Source organism: Thamnophis elegans, chromosome 1, assembly GCF_009769535.1.
Source record: "Thamnophis elegans isolate rThaEle1 chromosome 1, rThaEle1.pri, whole genome shotgun sequence".
Classification (NCBI taxonomy): Eukaryota; Metazoa; Chordata; class Lepidosauria; order Squamata; family Colubridae; genus Thamnophis; species Thamnophis elegans.
This window is the reverse complement of record NC_045541.1, coordinates 45,396,921-45,412,328: the sequence shown is the minus strand read 5'-3', so window position 1 is coordinate 45,412,328 and position 15,408 is coordinate 45,396,921. Positions and strand designations below refer to the sequence as shown.

At 37.4% G+C, this 15,408-nt stretch overlaps 1 protein-coding gene across 1 annotated transcript in view; it reads left to right on the top strand.

The window, feature by feature from the left end:
• Positions 1–15,408, top strand: part of THSD7B (thrombospondin type 1 domain containing 7B) — a 466,316-nt gene that overhangs the window by 228,395 nt on the left and 222,513 nt on the right. Inside the window, 2 exon segments of the mRNA XM_032209475.1 lie at positions 3,006–3,240; positions 9,109–9,224. Coding sequence (XP_032065366.1) covers positions 3,006–3,240; positions 9,109–9,224 — 351 coding nt within the window.

Below are 15,408 nucleotides of genomic sequence, written 5' to 3'. Positions count from 1 at the left end.
CCTATGGCACGCATGCCGGAAGTGGCACACAGAGCCATCTCTCTGGGCAGGCGAGCTGTTTCCCTTTGCTCTTCCAGGTTCCGGAAACTAGAAGACTAGGGAGCTGGTGCACATGTGCCCGCTGGAAACTGGAAGAGCGCACATGCACTCAGTGCCAAAAAGGTTTGCCAACCCTGGTTTAGACAGCATTTTGCACCAAATGTTTTAATAGAGATTACATTGCTTCAGCCTTAGGAAGTGATGTGCTTCTGCAATCCTTATCTTTAAAAAAAAATATTTGATGTTTCGGAAAGCTATAATTATCAACTAAGGAAGTTCTTCTGTTATCAAAATTGTCTCTGGTTGATTCCATTTTTTTATTAAAAGCATTCTATATTTCCCTTATGCATAAAGATTCAGCAAAAAATGCCATGAGCATTCAATAACGATAAAATCTTATAGACTCCTAATTATGCTTTAAAACTGTTTTTGTTAAACGGGCTAACTTAAATGAGACCCAAGAGGGACTAAGGCAAGGGAAGTGGCAGAAGCCTGAAAACACTGGACTAAAAAATGGACACATACTTGTCCTTCACATTTGCAAGCAAACCATGCAGAAGATGACTGGCTACTCTTCCATTACCTCTACCTGATTTTGTTTTCCTGTACACACACACACACACACACACACACACACACATCCCGAATTCCCACAAACATTTCCCCTGGTAGCCGTGTTTTCTAAATAGTAGCTGGGAGAATTGAAAGCAGAAAGAACTAGAAATCCACCAGGAGTTTCTAACTTGCTTAGTAGCACAGACAGATTGTAGTGAGTCCATCAATCTCTCTTCACTTTTCATTGGACGGACATACTTGCATGTCCCCAAGAGGTCTATTTAATCATCAAGAAGGCATCCCGCGCAAATATACTTAAGAATGAAGTCTCACCAAGTTGCCACTGAATTGCCATCCAGGGAGAAGGAACAATTTACAGGCCTTTTGACTGATTTCACATGACAAGCAATATTTCCTTGGGTAGAATAGTGAATTTCCGGATAGAGCTTTTAAAAGAAAGTCCTGAAATTTCCAGATAGGCATTGAAATGTCTTTGCCATGTACAGCAACAGATCTAACATGAGACTGCCTGTCAGAAGATTGAAGTTCAACTGAAAGTGGAGCTTGCAACATGAGAATGACTCTAAACATTCCGGTAAATCCATTAAGCAATAGTTGGGGAAAGAAAAGAAAAGACATAGAAGGTTCTAGAATGGCCAAGTCAAACTTCATTTTTCAAATCATATTGTGATGCTGGGGGGTGATTTGAAAAGCTGTACATGCAAAGCTTCCCAAACAATATCAGATATTTGATCCAAGGGTGCATTTATTTTTTGCACAGAAGGAAATGGCATATCTGTTAACTTTTTGTTAAATAAATAATTTCCAGTTTTCATAATTTGTTTAATTCCATCACCTGTTTATATGCTGTTTGAATGAAAATAAAATATTGAAATGTGTCAGGCAGGAAAGACCAGGTGATAGCAGGGTCGCCGAGAAGGAACATGAAAAAATCGCAAAATACCAGGACTTAAAAATCGAAATTCAACAACTATGGCACAAACCAGCAGTGGTAATTCCAGTGGTAATTGGCACACTGGATGCTATTCCAAAAGCACTGGAATTACATTTAAAACAGTTAAAAATTGACAAAATCACCATCAGTCAAATGCAAAAAGCTGCACTGCTTGGATCTGCACGCATATTACGAAAATACGTTACGACGTCCTAGGCCCCTGGGTGGGGCCCGACTAGTAACCAATGCCAAATCCGGCGAAACAACTGGCCGCTGTGATACAATTGTATAATAATAAACAAAGCACTGCATGGCCAATTTCTGGAAAAAATAAAAGATAAAGTGGACAGTGAACAAACAGGTACATTAAAGAAAGAAACAGAGTCACTAATCCTGGCTGCGCAAGAACAAGCTATCCGCACAAATGCCATTAAGGCCAAAATCGAAAAAGCCTCTGATGATGCCAAATGCAGACTTTGCAAAAAAGCTGATGAAACTGTTGATCACATACTAAGCTGCTGTAAAAAAATCGTGCAGACTGATTATAAATTGCGGCACAATTCAGTAGCACAAATGATCCATTGGAATTTGTGCAAAAATTATAATATTAAAACAGCAACAAACTGGTGGGAACATAAGCCTGAAAAAGTCACCGAAAATCAGGTGGTCAAGATCTTGTGGGATTTCCGTATACAAACCGACAAAATACTGGCGCATAATACACCAGACATCACACTGGTTGAGAAAAATAAGGTTACAATCATAGACATCACAATACCAGGTGATAGCAGGGTTGACGAGAAGGAATATGAAAAAATTGTGAAATGCCAAGACTTAAAAATAGAAATTCAACGATTATGGCACAAACCAGCAGTGGTAACTCCAGTGGTAATTGGCACACTGGGTGCTATTTCAAAAGCACTGGAATTGCATTTAAAACAGTTAAAAATTGGCAAAATCACCATCAGTCAAATGCAAAAAGCCGCACTGCTTGGATCTGCACGCATATTACGAAAATACATTACGACGTCCTAGGCCCCTGGGTGGGGCCCGACTAGTAATCAATGCCAAATCCGGCAAAACAACTGGCCGCTGTGATAAAATTCTGTTGTTGCGAATAATAATATTTAGATATACATAATCATAATCCTTCAACTTCTAACATTTGTGTATACATTGTAATTATAATATATTATATTATATATCAGTATACATACTACTATTTTCCCAATTTTTATTCTTTTTTTCTTTAAACCTAACAAGACCTAGAGCCTTAAAAAGTTTGAAAACACCTTTTTTAAGATAGGTATTTAAAGATTCCTCCTTTTTTCGATTGACTTCTACAATGCACAACTTGGTTTTGGAACTTTATTTACTGCAGGCAGTGTGTCGTCTTGAATAGTGGCATTATTTTTGAAACTATTGCTACAGTTTATGTTGCTTTTATCACTCACAGGTGGAAAGCCTTGTCCTTCTCCTTCGTCACTCCAGGAGTATCGACTGTGTAATGAGCATTCTTGCAATCTGCTATACTGGGAAACCTCTGCATGGAGTCTCTGTTCAGAAAATGCCTTGCTAACAACTCTGAATACGACTATCAATTGGAACAACAGGGCAACCTGTGGAGTTGGAGTACAGACTAGGAGGGTCTTTTGTGTGAAAAATAACTCTGGCCAGGTCCCAGCTAAAAGGTATATAGTATGGCTATAATATGTGGCTTATTCTCCTGTAAATTTGTAATATGTGAAGTGTGTTTTTCTCCCAGATAAGGTAGAAAACCTAGGCCAGTGATGGTGATCCTATGACATGATTGCCATAGGTGGCATGCGGAGCCATATCGGTGTGCACACGAGCTCAGTTCCATCACCCCAGGGACCCTGGGGAGAGCGAAAAATGAACCTTCTGGTCTGACCGGAAGTCGGCAATGGGCCATTTTTGTCCTCTGGAGGGTCTGGGGAGGGAGGCAATTTTTATCCTCCCCAGGCTCCTAGAAAGGCTCTTGAGTCTGGGGAGAGTGAAAAACAAGCCTTCCAGTCTGACCAGAAGTCAGCAAATGGGCTATTTTTGTCCTCCGGAGGGCCTCTGGGAAGGCCATTTTAGCCCTCCCCAGAAAGGATCTGGAGCCTGGGGGTAGCAAAAAATGGACCTTCTGGTCTGACTGGGAGTCGGCAAATGGGTTGTTTTCTCCCTCGAGGGGGAGGCCTTTTTCCTCCTCCCCAGGCTCCTAGAAAATGGGTCCACTGTGCCAAAAGTGGGGGGAATGCAGGGCGGCATGCATGGAGGGAGGATGCATAAAATTATGGTGTGGGCACGGACGTGCATGACACCCCAGGGTCCCTTTTTGGCACGCGATGGCAAAAAGGTTAGCCATCACTGACCTAGGCCTTAATTGTAGTCCTGAAATTCAGGCAATGACATAAATGTGTGGAAACCCTTCTGGCACAGCTATCACTTGCAGGAACTATGAGTTCTGGAGGAGCCCCAAGTTTGCATAATTTCTGAGCTGGGGTATAAAACCCTATTCAGAGACAAAGGTAGTGCTCCCCTGGAATTGTTTGGCCCAAAGATGCAAAGTTTGCTCCTCCTCATCTGGACTTAATTTCATGTATTAAGATTTCGCCTCACCTCCACCTCAAGTTTCACCTTGAGAGAGGCTCCCATATCAGAAACAAAAACACTTGTGTGAATAGTGCAGGGTTTGTAACTAAGTGTTATTTTAAACTGCTAAGGGCAAAGTTTTTGGGCATGTGAGACCAAGTTTTACTGAGCATCTTTACCAAAATGATTCTACAGTAGGAAAATGCTTTCAAAACTGATTCTGTTTCCTTTAAAGTAAATTTATGAGGACTGTATAGATTTTGCCAGAAGTATTTTAGATCTTAGGTGAATAAAGGGCCCTCTCTGCTATTTTCTGGAACAGGCCCCAAAAGATATTGCAAAGAGTCACATTAACTTTAATGAGGAAGATTCCTTAAAGCAACACTAGCATCTCTTTTTTTTCCAGAATCACAAACAAGCTAGTAAAATAAAAATAGTCTATTTTAAGGAATAATAGGAAGGTGCTGTGTACACATGAGGTCTGAAGTTTTTTTTTTTCAAATCATATTTTAATTGTTCACAGATCCTACGGTCCAACCTTAGATTAAAAAAAAAAAGATGCTGAATAGCTACTAACTACACCATTAGGTTTGATTTAAATTATCGTATGAAAAACAAATGTGATTCTAAAGAAGATATTTAGCCTCACAGCTGACCTAATCTGCTTGGCTTTAGTAGCTGAGAGAAATTAGAAATACAGATGTTTCTGCATTTTTTTTCCAAATCAAGACATTGCTAATTACTTTTGTGCTTTGTTAATGAGTCTAGAGAATTACAAACTAGTTTCAATTCTTATTGCATCTTTCTCTCTCTCAAAAAAAAAAAAACCCCACAAAAATACCTCCTGAAAATGAGCAGGCTGTGTTGACTCCTGTACAGTTAATTAAAATGCTTTAAGATAATGAGACTAATTGATAAGAAAAAAAAAGCCTCCTGTTCCTTCAGAAGAAGAAGTTTCATCAGCTTTTGGCTTTGTTCTCTATTTCATCATACATTGTTTAACACATAATTGGGTCTTTACTCTTATATAGCAATCTAATGACATAGATGTATTGCTGAAGCAAAAGTTGTAGAGTTTAGCGATTAGCTTGGAATATCAGAAGAAGATGTGATCAGAAACAATAGTGAGAGAACATCTTCCTCTAACACAGGGCTGTCAAACTCCTGGCCCACAGGCCGGATCTGTCACATGCCGGCCACCCAGTTTAACAAAGGGGGGGGAGTCCTGATACGTCATGTGATGCTGCCATGACAACGTGCGTTTGACACCTCTCCTCTAACATAATTTAATGTGCATCGCCACAGAAATTTCTGAAATTGGTACTGCTAATTTTTCAGTAGAAAAAAAATGATTTAATTTGGTCACTTCAGGGCTTATTTAGCAATACACGTCAGAGTGAATGTGAAGATCTGAAGAAAGCTTGTGCTAACAGGTTTTGCCAGTCCTGGCTTCTTAATCAACATAATCCAGTTGATTATATTTTTCTCATTGACTTTTGGAATCAATTTTTTATTTATCTGCAGTACTTTTTTATTTATTTTTTATCTATCTATGAAACAGTATATTGTTCCATGATACCAGAGAGGAGTTCACATTACATGAGCCAGCCAGCCATTCTTTGGACAAGGAAAATCATGCTAGGATTAGCATAGTACCCATGTGCCAAAATGTGATTTATATAGCAGAAAAATTAACATTATTTAGGGGGGGGGGGTTTCTCCCAACTAAAATATGGTTAGCTATAAGATGCTGGTGTCCTGTCTTCTTTTCTAAGCTTTATGTTCTATATCTCATGTGACTCATTTGTTTAAGTTGCTAGAAGTGGGGGGGGGGGTGAGTATAAATTTGTGAATTTCATCACAATAACAAAAAGAAAAAAATAGTATGTGGCTTGATCTGCTTATTATATTGTACTTGTCTATTTATGAAAATTTAAACATTCAGAGTTGCTTTAAGAGCTGCTGTAGAGATGATTAAACATAGGATAACTTCAAGGAGATCTATGTATCTACATAAATATTCAATTTACCTTAGAGTGCAATTTATGAAATGAGGATTTTTCCTTCTTTTTATTTGAAGGAAATGGGAGCTAAATACATTTTCCATTTTAAAGGCTTCCAAGTAGATAGAAAAACGAATAATAAAATTGAAAGAGACAAAAAAAACCAATACTAATAAAAAGGCATTATATACAGAGAATTCATCAGAGAACAATATACAAACTTATTAAAACAATGCATTTCACAGTGTGCTTCGATTAACTTAACAAAAGCTTGACATTATTAAATTTGCACACAATTACAACCATATGATTTATGTTTGGTTCCTACCAAATTTTTGACTGTTGATTGAAACAAAATATACTCCATTGTATTCTAGTTCCTACCATAAAAGCTGTCAGAGATTAATGTCTTAGTTATTTGAATGCTTTTATTTTATTTATGCTATTTATGTTTTGCTCTACCCAAGCAGATATGAGACAGAACATAAATGCTAAAACTAAAACAATTTCATCAGCATTGTTATCCTAAGAATACAACATCTAAAATCAATGCCAGTGCTGATGAGTGCATATTAATTGCTTTCTAAACACTCATGAATGGCCAAGTTTTCATAAGCTTTTGTAAAGTCTTGAGAGTAGGAACCATCCTCACAAAGGAGACAAGCTGTTTTAAGGAAGCAGGGCTGCCTCAGTGAACTCTGCCATTATGGCACTTCCCCACACATCACCTGATAGGAGTAGGCAGAGTCTATCTGACAAAGTTGTCTTCTTAGTAGTGGATTAACATGCCAATGCTGTGACTACCTAGTGAAACCCTAGGCCCCTGTATTTTGTACCAGCTGATAACCTCTGAATGTTCTTGAAGGTCAACCCTAGGTAAAATGAAATGCAATAATCCAACTAAGAGAGGATAAGGGCATGAATGGCCATCCTTGATGCACTTAACAGAGTCCCCATCCAAGTTTTATCCCATGGATCTATTAAATGGTTCTGCTAATTTATAAAGGACAGTTCCACCATAATACAATGTGTCCAACTCCAACTCTTAGCGAGAACAGTAACCCATATAGAAGGACACTGTAACTTATGGTACTGAATGTCATGAAAGGATCCAGAAAGATACCTGTAGGGAAGGTGATGCTCCGTTCTGGTCCCACCACCAGTCTTCCATGGGAGCATGGGAGTTCCTTTCTCATTTTTTTTCTCTCACTTGCTTTGGTTTGTCTCCTCTTTTTCACATTTTCCACTACCTGTTCTGACATCTTGGTTTTTTTTCTTTCTTTTCAGTCATCTTTAAATCTTCTTTTATTACATTCCTCAAGTTTCTCTAGTTCCCTATCAATGAAGTTCAGGATTTCAAAATTATTTCTCCTTTCTCCTTAAAATTGATGGGTATATGCTTAATATCAAATTGTGGAAGCATTTCGCTCTTCTGCTTTACTTTGATGTGGAATTTGCACATGGGTAGTTCATAATCTGTTCCATAATCATCCCCTGCCCACAGCTTTTATAATTGAGCTTCACCACTTTGTATCAGTAATAGGTAGTCAACTTGATTTCTGCATAATCAGGGGTGGGATCCTACTGATTAACAACCGGTTTGCTGAGCGCACACTTTGCGCGCATGCACAGTTTACAGGGAAATCACCTTCCACATTAATGTTGGGGTGGGAAACACCTGAGGCGTGGCAATCAACTCTGCTGTGCCTATCAGCTGGGCTTCAGAAAAGGGAAATACAGGTGAGTACAGCGCAGGGGCAGGCGGGCAGGCCCAGCTGAATGTCGGAGGGAACCAGTTTGCCAGAACCGGTCCAAACCGGTAAAATCCCATCCCTGTAGCATAATCCATCTGATGACATCAATAAATACAGGCATTATTTTATTTTTGAAGTTTTATTTATGAATATTATCTTCCTTATAGTTATGAAGAAATCATTGGATTGTAGAAATTGATAAATTATCTAGGTCACCCAGCTGGATTTGTACCTAATGCAGGACAAGAACTCATGACCTTCCAGTTTCTAGGCTGATGCCTAAATCATTACACCAAACTAGCTTTTGAGGAGCCCATTATCCAGCACTAGATTATCACTATATTATCAGTTACTTTATCTTGTCTGTCAGTGTGGTTATCTATATAAAATACAGGAGTGGTTTACTATGCCTTCTGTGCAATCTGAAATGATGCCCTTGTCATTTTCATTAAAATGGACATCCATCTCTAGCATCTTTTAATATTTTTGCTGCCCAGTACAAGTCCCTGCCTACTTTACAGGGCAGATGAGATGAATTTCATGCCTTGGTGAACCCACAAGGAGAATATACTTCATTCATTCCTCCCAGAAATATCAACCTATCCTGATGAGACATTTATGCAAGCTGTCTCAAACCAATGCTAGATAGCACAGGGAGGGAAAGATCAGTGATAATCACATCTTCTCACTCTTTCTTCACCAGAAATATTGCAAAATGCTTAACGTTTTTTAAAAAGAAACTCCAAATCCAGCCTGCTAAATTCAATTTCACTAGGGAATGCCAGGGAAATAATTTAATATGCCTTGCAAAAAAAAAAAAAAAAAAACCCTGAAGAAATCTGTTTTCTGTCCATCTACCTGCACTTAGCGATATTGGTTCTTTAGGTTGTCAATGTCTTGCATTCAGTTCTTTCTCATCAATGGCAAGTAGGTGGGCATTTTTTTTTATTTCATAGTGGCAATTACTATAAATTATATTTCTGTGTGAAATTGTACAGTTCTTGTTTCAAAATAAATTAAAATTAATTTGGTAATACATGCAGTCTTCCTACAGTAAGCGAGACTCATTCTTAGATGAACGTAGGGATTCCATTTTGCTAAAGTAATGTTTTGTAATGTTTAGCGGACTCTTGTGTAGTTATCCAGAATTGAACTCAATCCAGGGGCACCTAATTAACCACGTGTTATACAATTGTATTGCCAGGTGTCCAGAATCCATTAAACCAGAAACCATCCGCTCATGCTTGCTCCCGTGTAAGAAAGATTGTGTAGTGACTCCCTTCAGTGAATGGACACGCTGCCCTACCACCTGCCAACATGGTAAGCTGGTGTAGATGAGTGAGGATTGATCCTCCAGTTGTTTTCATCCTACCACAGACAATATTAGTAACATTTTGGATTTGAAATACATTTTGAAATGAATCTCTGAATGATCACTCGGATCCTGTACATAATCCTTTTGTGTCTGTTGTAAAATGAGTGTGCCTGACCTTAAAACCCCTCAAACTCACTCTTAATAACTTCACAAAAGTTGTTAAGAGTGCTAGGCTTTGACACCTATTCTACTAACAGTTTTTATTAGAGGAATGCAAATAGCACATGTATTGTATGCTTTTGTTATGTTCCTCCTAGGATTTATCAATGTGACTTGGTGAGAGGACTTAGTGGCTTTAATGATCCTAAGGATAATATAAATGTGAGTGGGAACTCTAGGTCAGAACAAGGCTAAGACTACTCCACAAGAGAAAGGGAGGGTGGATGAGTATCTGCAGACAAGGGGAAAGGCAACTCACTGATAACAAAAATCTTCAAAGGCAAGTCCAGAAAAAGGCAATGGCTGAAATATAAAGAAGTTTGTATGTCGGATAAAAAGACACTCAAGTTAGATGGAACTCTTATTGTTACTGAAAAGTAACTAGAACAACAAACTTTGTAAGCAGATCTAGGGGTGGCAATATGCTGAGACTAAAGGTGCACAGAAATTTGGCCACTGGTAATGTCAGAAAAGTAATTCTTAGTTTGATAATGATATATACAGTTGGAACAGGAAGCATGACTCAAGGACCATTTTCATTTATCAAAGCAGAAGTGAAACATATTATATAGAATGTTTCAGAATAGGTGATCTCAGGTAGCTGACGGGCCACTTTAAATGAGGTGATTACATGATATACTCTTCAGGACATGAGGCCATATGAAACAAGGGAATGAAATTAATATTAAAAACATGGCATAGCTAAGGATATACTTGGCAATAAGCCAATAAATGATAGGCTCATAGATATTCAAGTCAATAGAACTAAAATGTACTGTATGTACCTAGTACAGATGTGATGGTAGAAGATAATGAGGCATTCTATGGCAAATTTCAAGAGTTGCCAATGCAACATCAAGCACAGATGTAGAACTTCTAAAAAATCATTAGAATTCCAGAGTTGGACAAATGGGAGCTCCTGGAATTACTGTACGGGAAGATTTGATTTAAGTAAATGCCTCATATGAAATAGAAGACATACTAAGACACTTCCAGATTTAATTGTGATACAAACTATTCATTGTTTGTATCAAACATTTGGTTAAATTTATAAACTTAAGGAAAGTAGACATGCAGCAAGATTTGACTTTGAGTCATAATGTCAGTTCAATTTAAAGAACAGAACATGGGATGCTATGCAAAGAGATAATGGGCAGAATGAAAACCAATATAGCAAAATAAATCCCAAAGTTGAATGGATCTTAGTGGTTTTTTAAAAAAACTTGAAAGGATAAGGAGAGACTTGGTAATTGGACCTGGACATACAACTGAATTCAGGCTTCCAGTTTATACAAGAAAGAGCTAGGAAAGATACCTCAAGAATGCAAAGAATGGAGAGAGAGGTGGGGAGAGGGAGTGGGGTAGAGAGATAGAGAGGGAGAGAGAGAGAGAGAGAGAATAAAATAGCAATAAAATTAATTGTTTAAGACACCATAGGAAAATAGTTCTATGTAAGGTAGAAATACTCAGTAGTAAACATGAAAAACTTCTAATAGAAGCGAATGAGGTTAAAGGAAGATAGAAAGATTATGGTGACACGATTTAGAATTGGAAGTGTATAGCATTTCTCTACAGAAACATTTTTAGAAAAGGGAATACACAATTCCATTAGAAAGTGACATATGAAAATCCAGCTATCAATAGGAAAGTAAATATGCATATAAAATAACTGTACTGTTTGAAGCTGCCAGAGAAGAGGCAATTTAAGTGTTAACAGTTCTAGGTCACTAAATAAAGAATAGGTTTGATGCAGATATTACACCATAAAAGGGAAATTTGAGAGAATACACAGATTACTGAATTATCACAGCAATCTCATGCAAGCAAATTTTCTTTTAAGATCTTACCGAAAAAGAGAGAGATGCCAAATGTACAATTATTTAAAAAGGAAGAGAGATGTGCAGTTCAAATGTTAATATAAGATACGTAATAGAGAGAGCAAAAGAAGGTTTATTTTTGCTTCATGTGGCACATTAAGGCCTTTGATCATATAGATCATGGTTTTTCCAACACGGCAACTTTAAGACGTTTTAAAATTGCCAATTTTGGAAAAATACTGTTGGAGATAATGTCTGACACAGAACATATTAAGTCTAAAGGTGTGCCAGAGCACATAATTATTCCTCTGATGAATCTTTTCTTTGAATAAGAAGCTACTGTTGAAACTAAATTTGGAGAAGCAGAATAAGGAAGGGAATGAGACAAGGGTATGTATTGTCACTGTATCTGTTTAATTTATGCAATGAATATATCACAAAAACCGGCAGGATTTAAATAGATGACAGCTGAAATCAAAACTGGAGATGACAGTGCTTTGTTAAAAGAAAATAAAGAAGATGAAGAAGAGCTTATTCTAAAAATAAAAATGAAACGTGAACAATGAAGGTTAGTTTTCCAAATTTGGAAAGCAAAGGTAATCTTAACCCAGAGGCTCCATTAACTCTGATGGTTGATAGTAAAGATGTGAAGGTTGATAGAAACTTTTATATTTTTAAGTTCAGGAATAAAGATGGAGAGTGAGCTTGAAAAAATTAAACCAGAAATTAATCCCAGTGATGTAGAACATGATTAACTTCAAAAACTTCATCAAGATATATTTATGACAACAAAGTTCAGAGTCGTTAAAATTACAATTTTTTTCCAGTGGTAGTGTATGACTATGAAACCAAAATACTTAGAAAGAGTGAGAAAAATTAGGTAGAGTATTTTGATATGGATCTGAAGATTATTATTATGGAGATGATCATGGACTGGAAAGAAAATCAGTTAATGGATACCAAATCAAACAAACATAGCTTTTTCCCTTTGTGATAATCGGTCAGCAGAAGTTCACATTTTCGGGGCATATAATATCAGTAGATACTGAACTAGGACAAAATTATTATCCTTGGCAAGATTGCTTGAAGAAGGAAAAGGAGGCAACAGATAGGGTAGATGAGCAGGATCAAGGAGATTACAGAATTCTCTTTGGAAGAGCCACAGTGTATTATTAGAGAGAGGTAGAAGTAGCAAGCACTTATCCATGGAGTCTACAAATAGCCGAGTTACCTACTTGCATTTCAGCAAAAAATCCTTTGTTAATAAAGCCTTTCAAATACAAGTAAAGACTTCAGAGAGGAGCTTTTCCTCCTACCAGGAAAGAGATTTCTTTGCCCTCCCTCCAATCCACAGTCTGAGCTGTTCAGGCCGCTCAGATGCCGCTATTTCAGAAAAATTGCAAGTTACCTGCATTCACATCTAGTTTGTCACAAACTGATTGCTGTGAAAGCAGCTGTTTTTACAATCATTTCCCTACTGCCTGATGTTTTCCCCATTGGCTCAAACCTTACACATTTGAAGCTGATATAAAGTCAGATCTTCAAGTTAAGCTTGATTCCTGGTGACTTCACGGACACATATTCAGTACCAACCTGTATTTTATATTCTCTTCCTCGTCCCTGTTCTTTCAGATCTACTGTGAGTTTACCTTAGCAGTAGGCAAAGCACACATATGTTCATGCATCTCAACTTAATATTTGGAGAGGAATTGTCACTACAGTTTGACTAAACCTTCACTAAACATAATTAAAGTTAGAGAACTTGATTCTTGGTGATTAGAAGGATATATCTATTTATTTAGGGTGAAGAGAAATATGGGAGTGGTTTCCCATTGCCGTCTTCTTGTATTTTTTTTTTAATGTCTCAGTGTGGGATTCCCTGGAGGTTCTCATTCAGGTACAAACCAAACCCAACCACCCCTAGCTTTTAAGTCCAGTGTGCCACTTAATAATGCGACAACATATAACTTATCACCCTTACCCTCAGCAGGATGTTTGAGTTAATTGTGCTGAAATCATAATAGCTATTTGTATGAAAGATTGAATAGATTCTAAAGATGAACTAGATATTCTGATTTAGATAGTTGACTTAGCTATCTGAATGTATAAATTCAGATTCCACATAGAAAGCTGAAGTTTTCCCTGGCATTGAGACATACCCCAAAATTCATTGTTGGGGAGAATCTCATAGTAATGTTATAAGACAGTGATGATGAACCTTTTTGGCACTGAGTACCCAAACTGGAACGTGCGTGTGTGCAGGTGCGTGTGCGCTGGAGCACTGGAAACCCAAAGACCGGCTGTGCGGTGTGCATGTGCACACCGGCCAGCTGCTCTTCTGGTTTCCAGTGTTTGCATGTGCGCTGGCCAGCTGGTCTTCGTACGAGCCAGAGTGCCAGTTTTCGGCTCCCGGTGCATGCAAAGACCAGCTGGCTAGCACACATGTGTGTGCCAGAAGAGCAGCTGGCAATGGCACGCGTGTCCACAGAGAGGGCTCTGCATGCCACTTCTGGCACATGTGCCATAGGTTCGCCATCACGGTTATAAGAATAAAAGCAGACAGTGGCTAAGTATTGTTTTCTTCCCATGTGTACCTCAAAAGAGATTTAACAGCAAGACTATCTTTGGAAATAGCACATGGCAAAGTTCATAACTTAGAAAAGATTTGATCTGAACTCAACATTGCACTGCCTCTCTTTATTTACTCTGAACAATAAAACATATTCTCTCCCTGAGAAAGACTTCTAACAATTTTTTTTCATATCTCGTAGAATATGTTTTTTTTAAGCTTATAGAGCTTTTTTGCTTGTTTGACTGAGCTTTTTTTTATTCTCATCTTTGCTCTCATTCATTTTACTTATTTTTTATGAGTAAAAAAAATGAGTTATTGCTTGTGAATAGCAATGGCACTATATTTGAAGAAAGAATTTATAGTCCATTTAAAACAAAGCAAATAATATGGTAATTAATTGTTGTTTTTAAATGTTACTTAGAGAAAGAAAATGAATTCAGATATACATTATTCTGCTTATTAAGAAATGTTGTAGCATTAAAAAGCCTCTCCAACATCATATGTATTTAATTTCATTGAAATAGTTATCATTTAATATGATTCTAAATTAAAACTAAGTGGTAAGAGTTGTGTTATGCACTAGATTTACTTTTGATTTGCTATTTTGTGAGTTCTTTAATTTATGCTGCACAATTAAAAACATAGCACAATTGGAAATTTAGAAAGCCACTCAATGGTGAATGCATCTAAATTAAACAGAAAAGATTATTGAACAAATACATAAACCACTGAGTGGCTAAGCTGCAAACATAATCACAATCAAGTTTTAATTTGCCAGTGATAAAACTGAGTATCTGAAAAAATAATGGCAGCTTATGCAAACAGCATTGAAAGTCACATCAGATGTTGGCAGCAATCTGTTAGATAAAATATGAAGAGCTGAACTGGGCAATTGGTGTTCAGCTTTTCTACCTATTGCTTGCCCTGCAGTTAAATGTCAGCAAAATGGCAGTTTTCTACCAAAGACTTATCTTGCTCTATTGAGTGCTTAAGGTATTAACAGTTATCGGAAGACAAAAATTAAAAAGAGAAATTTAAAACCAAATACAGAAAAATGCTTTAGTTCTCTTCTATCTTGTGTACTCACTCTGCTTGGAAATAAAATAATCTGAATCCATTTAAAGTTATTCTGAGCAAAGTATTTTTGCCACTGAAGAGTGGTTTAATGTAATAGGGTCTTTTTGTGAAACATACAGGAAATATTCAGAGAGCTGGAGGGAACCTGGAGAACGAAGTGGTATTGTTTAACTAAACCTTAATATCCAAAATTAATTTCTCTGTACTCTTTTAGCCAAGAAAATCTGTCATAAGTGGATTGCTGGTGCTTTTTTAAAAAACAGACCAGAGCTAGAGATGACCCAAATATAGAAAATGGATCTTTCTTTATTTTCCTTGAATACCTATTCCATGGAGACAAGGCCCATCTATACTGTAAGAAGTCAAAAGGAGCAAAATAATGATTCCAGACCCCACATATTCTTTTTTTCTCTCCTTTTATGTTTCTTTTGCTGTAATATTCTTTCAATAATTTCATGTTGAGCCACACCTGCACAAATAGTTAATCTGACCCTGAAAATGATA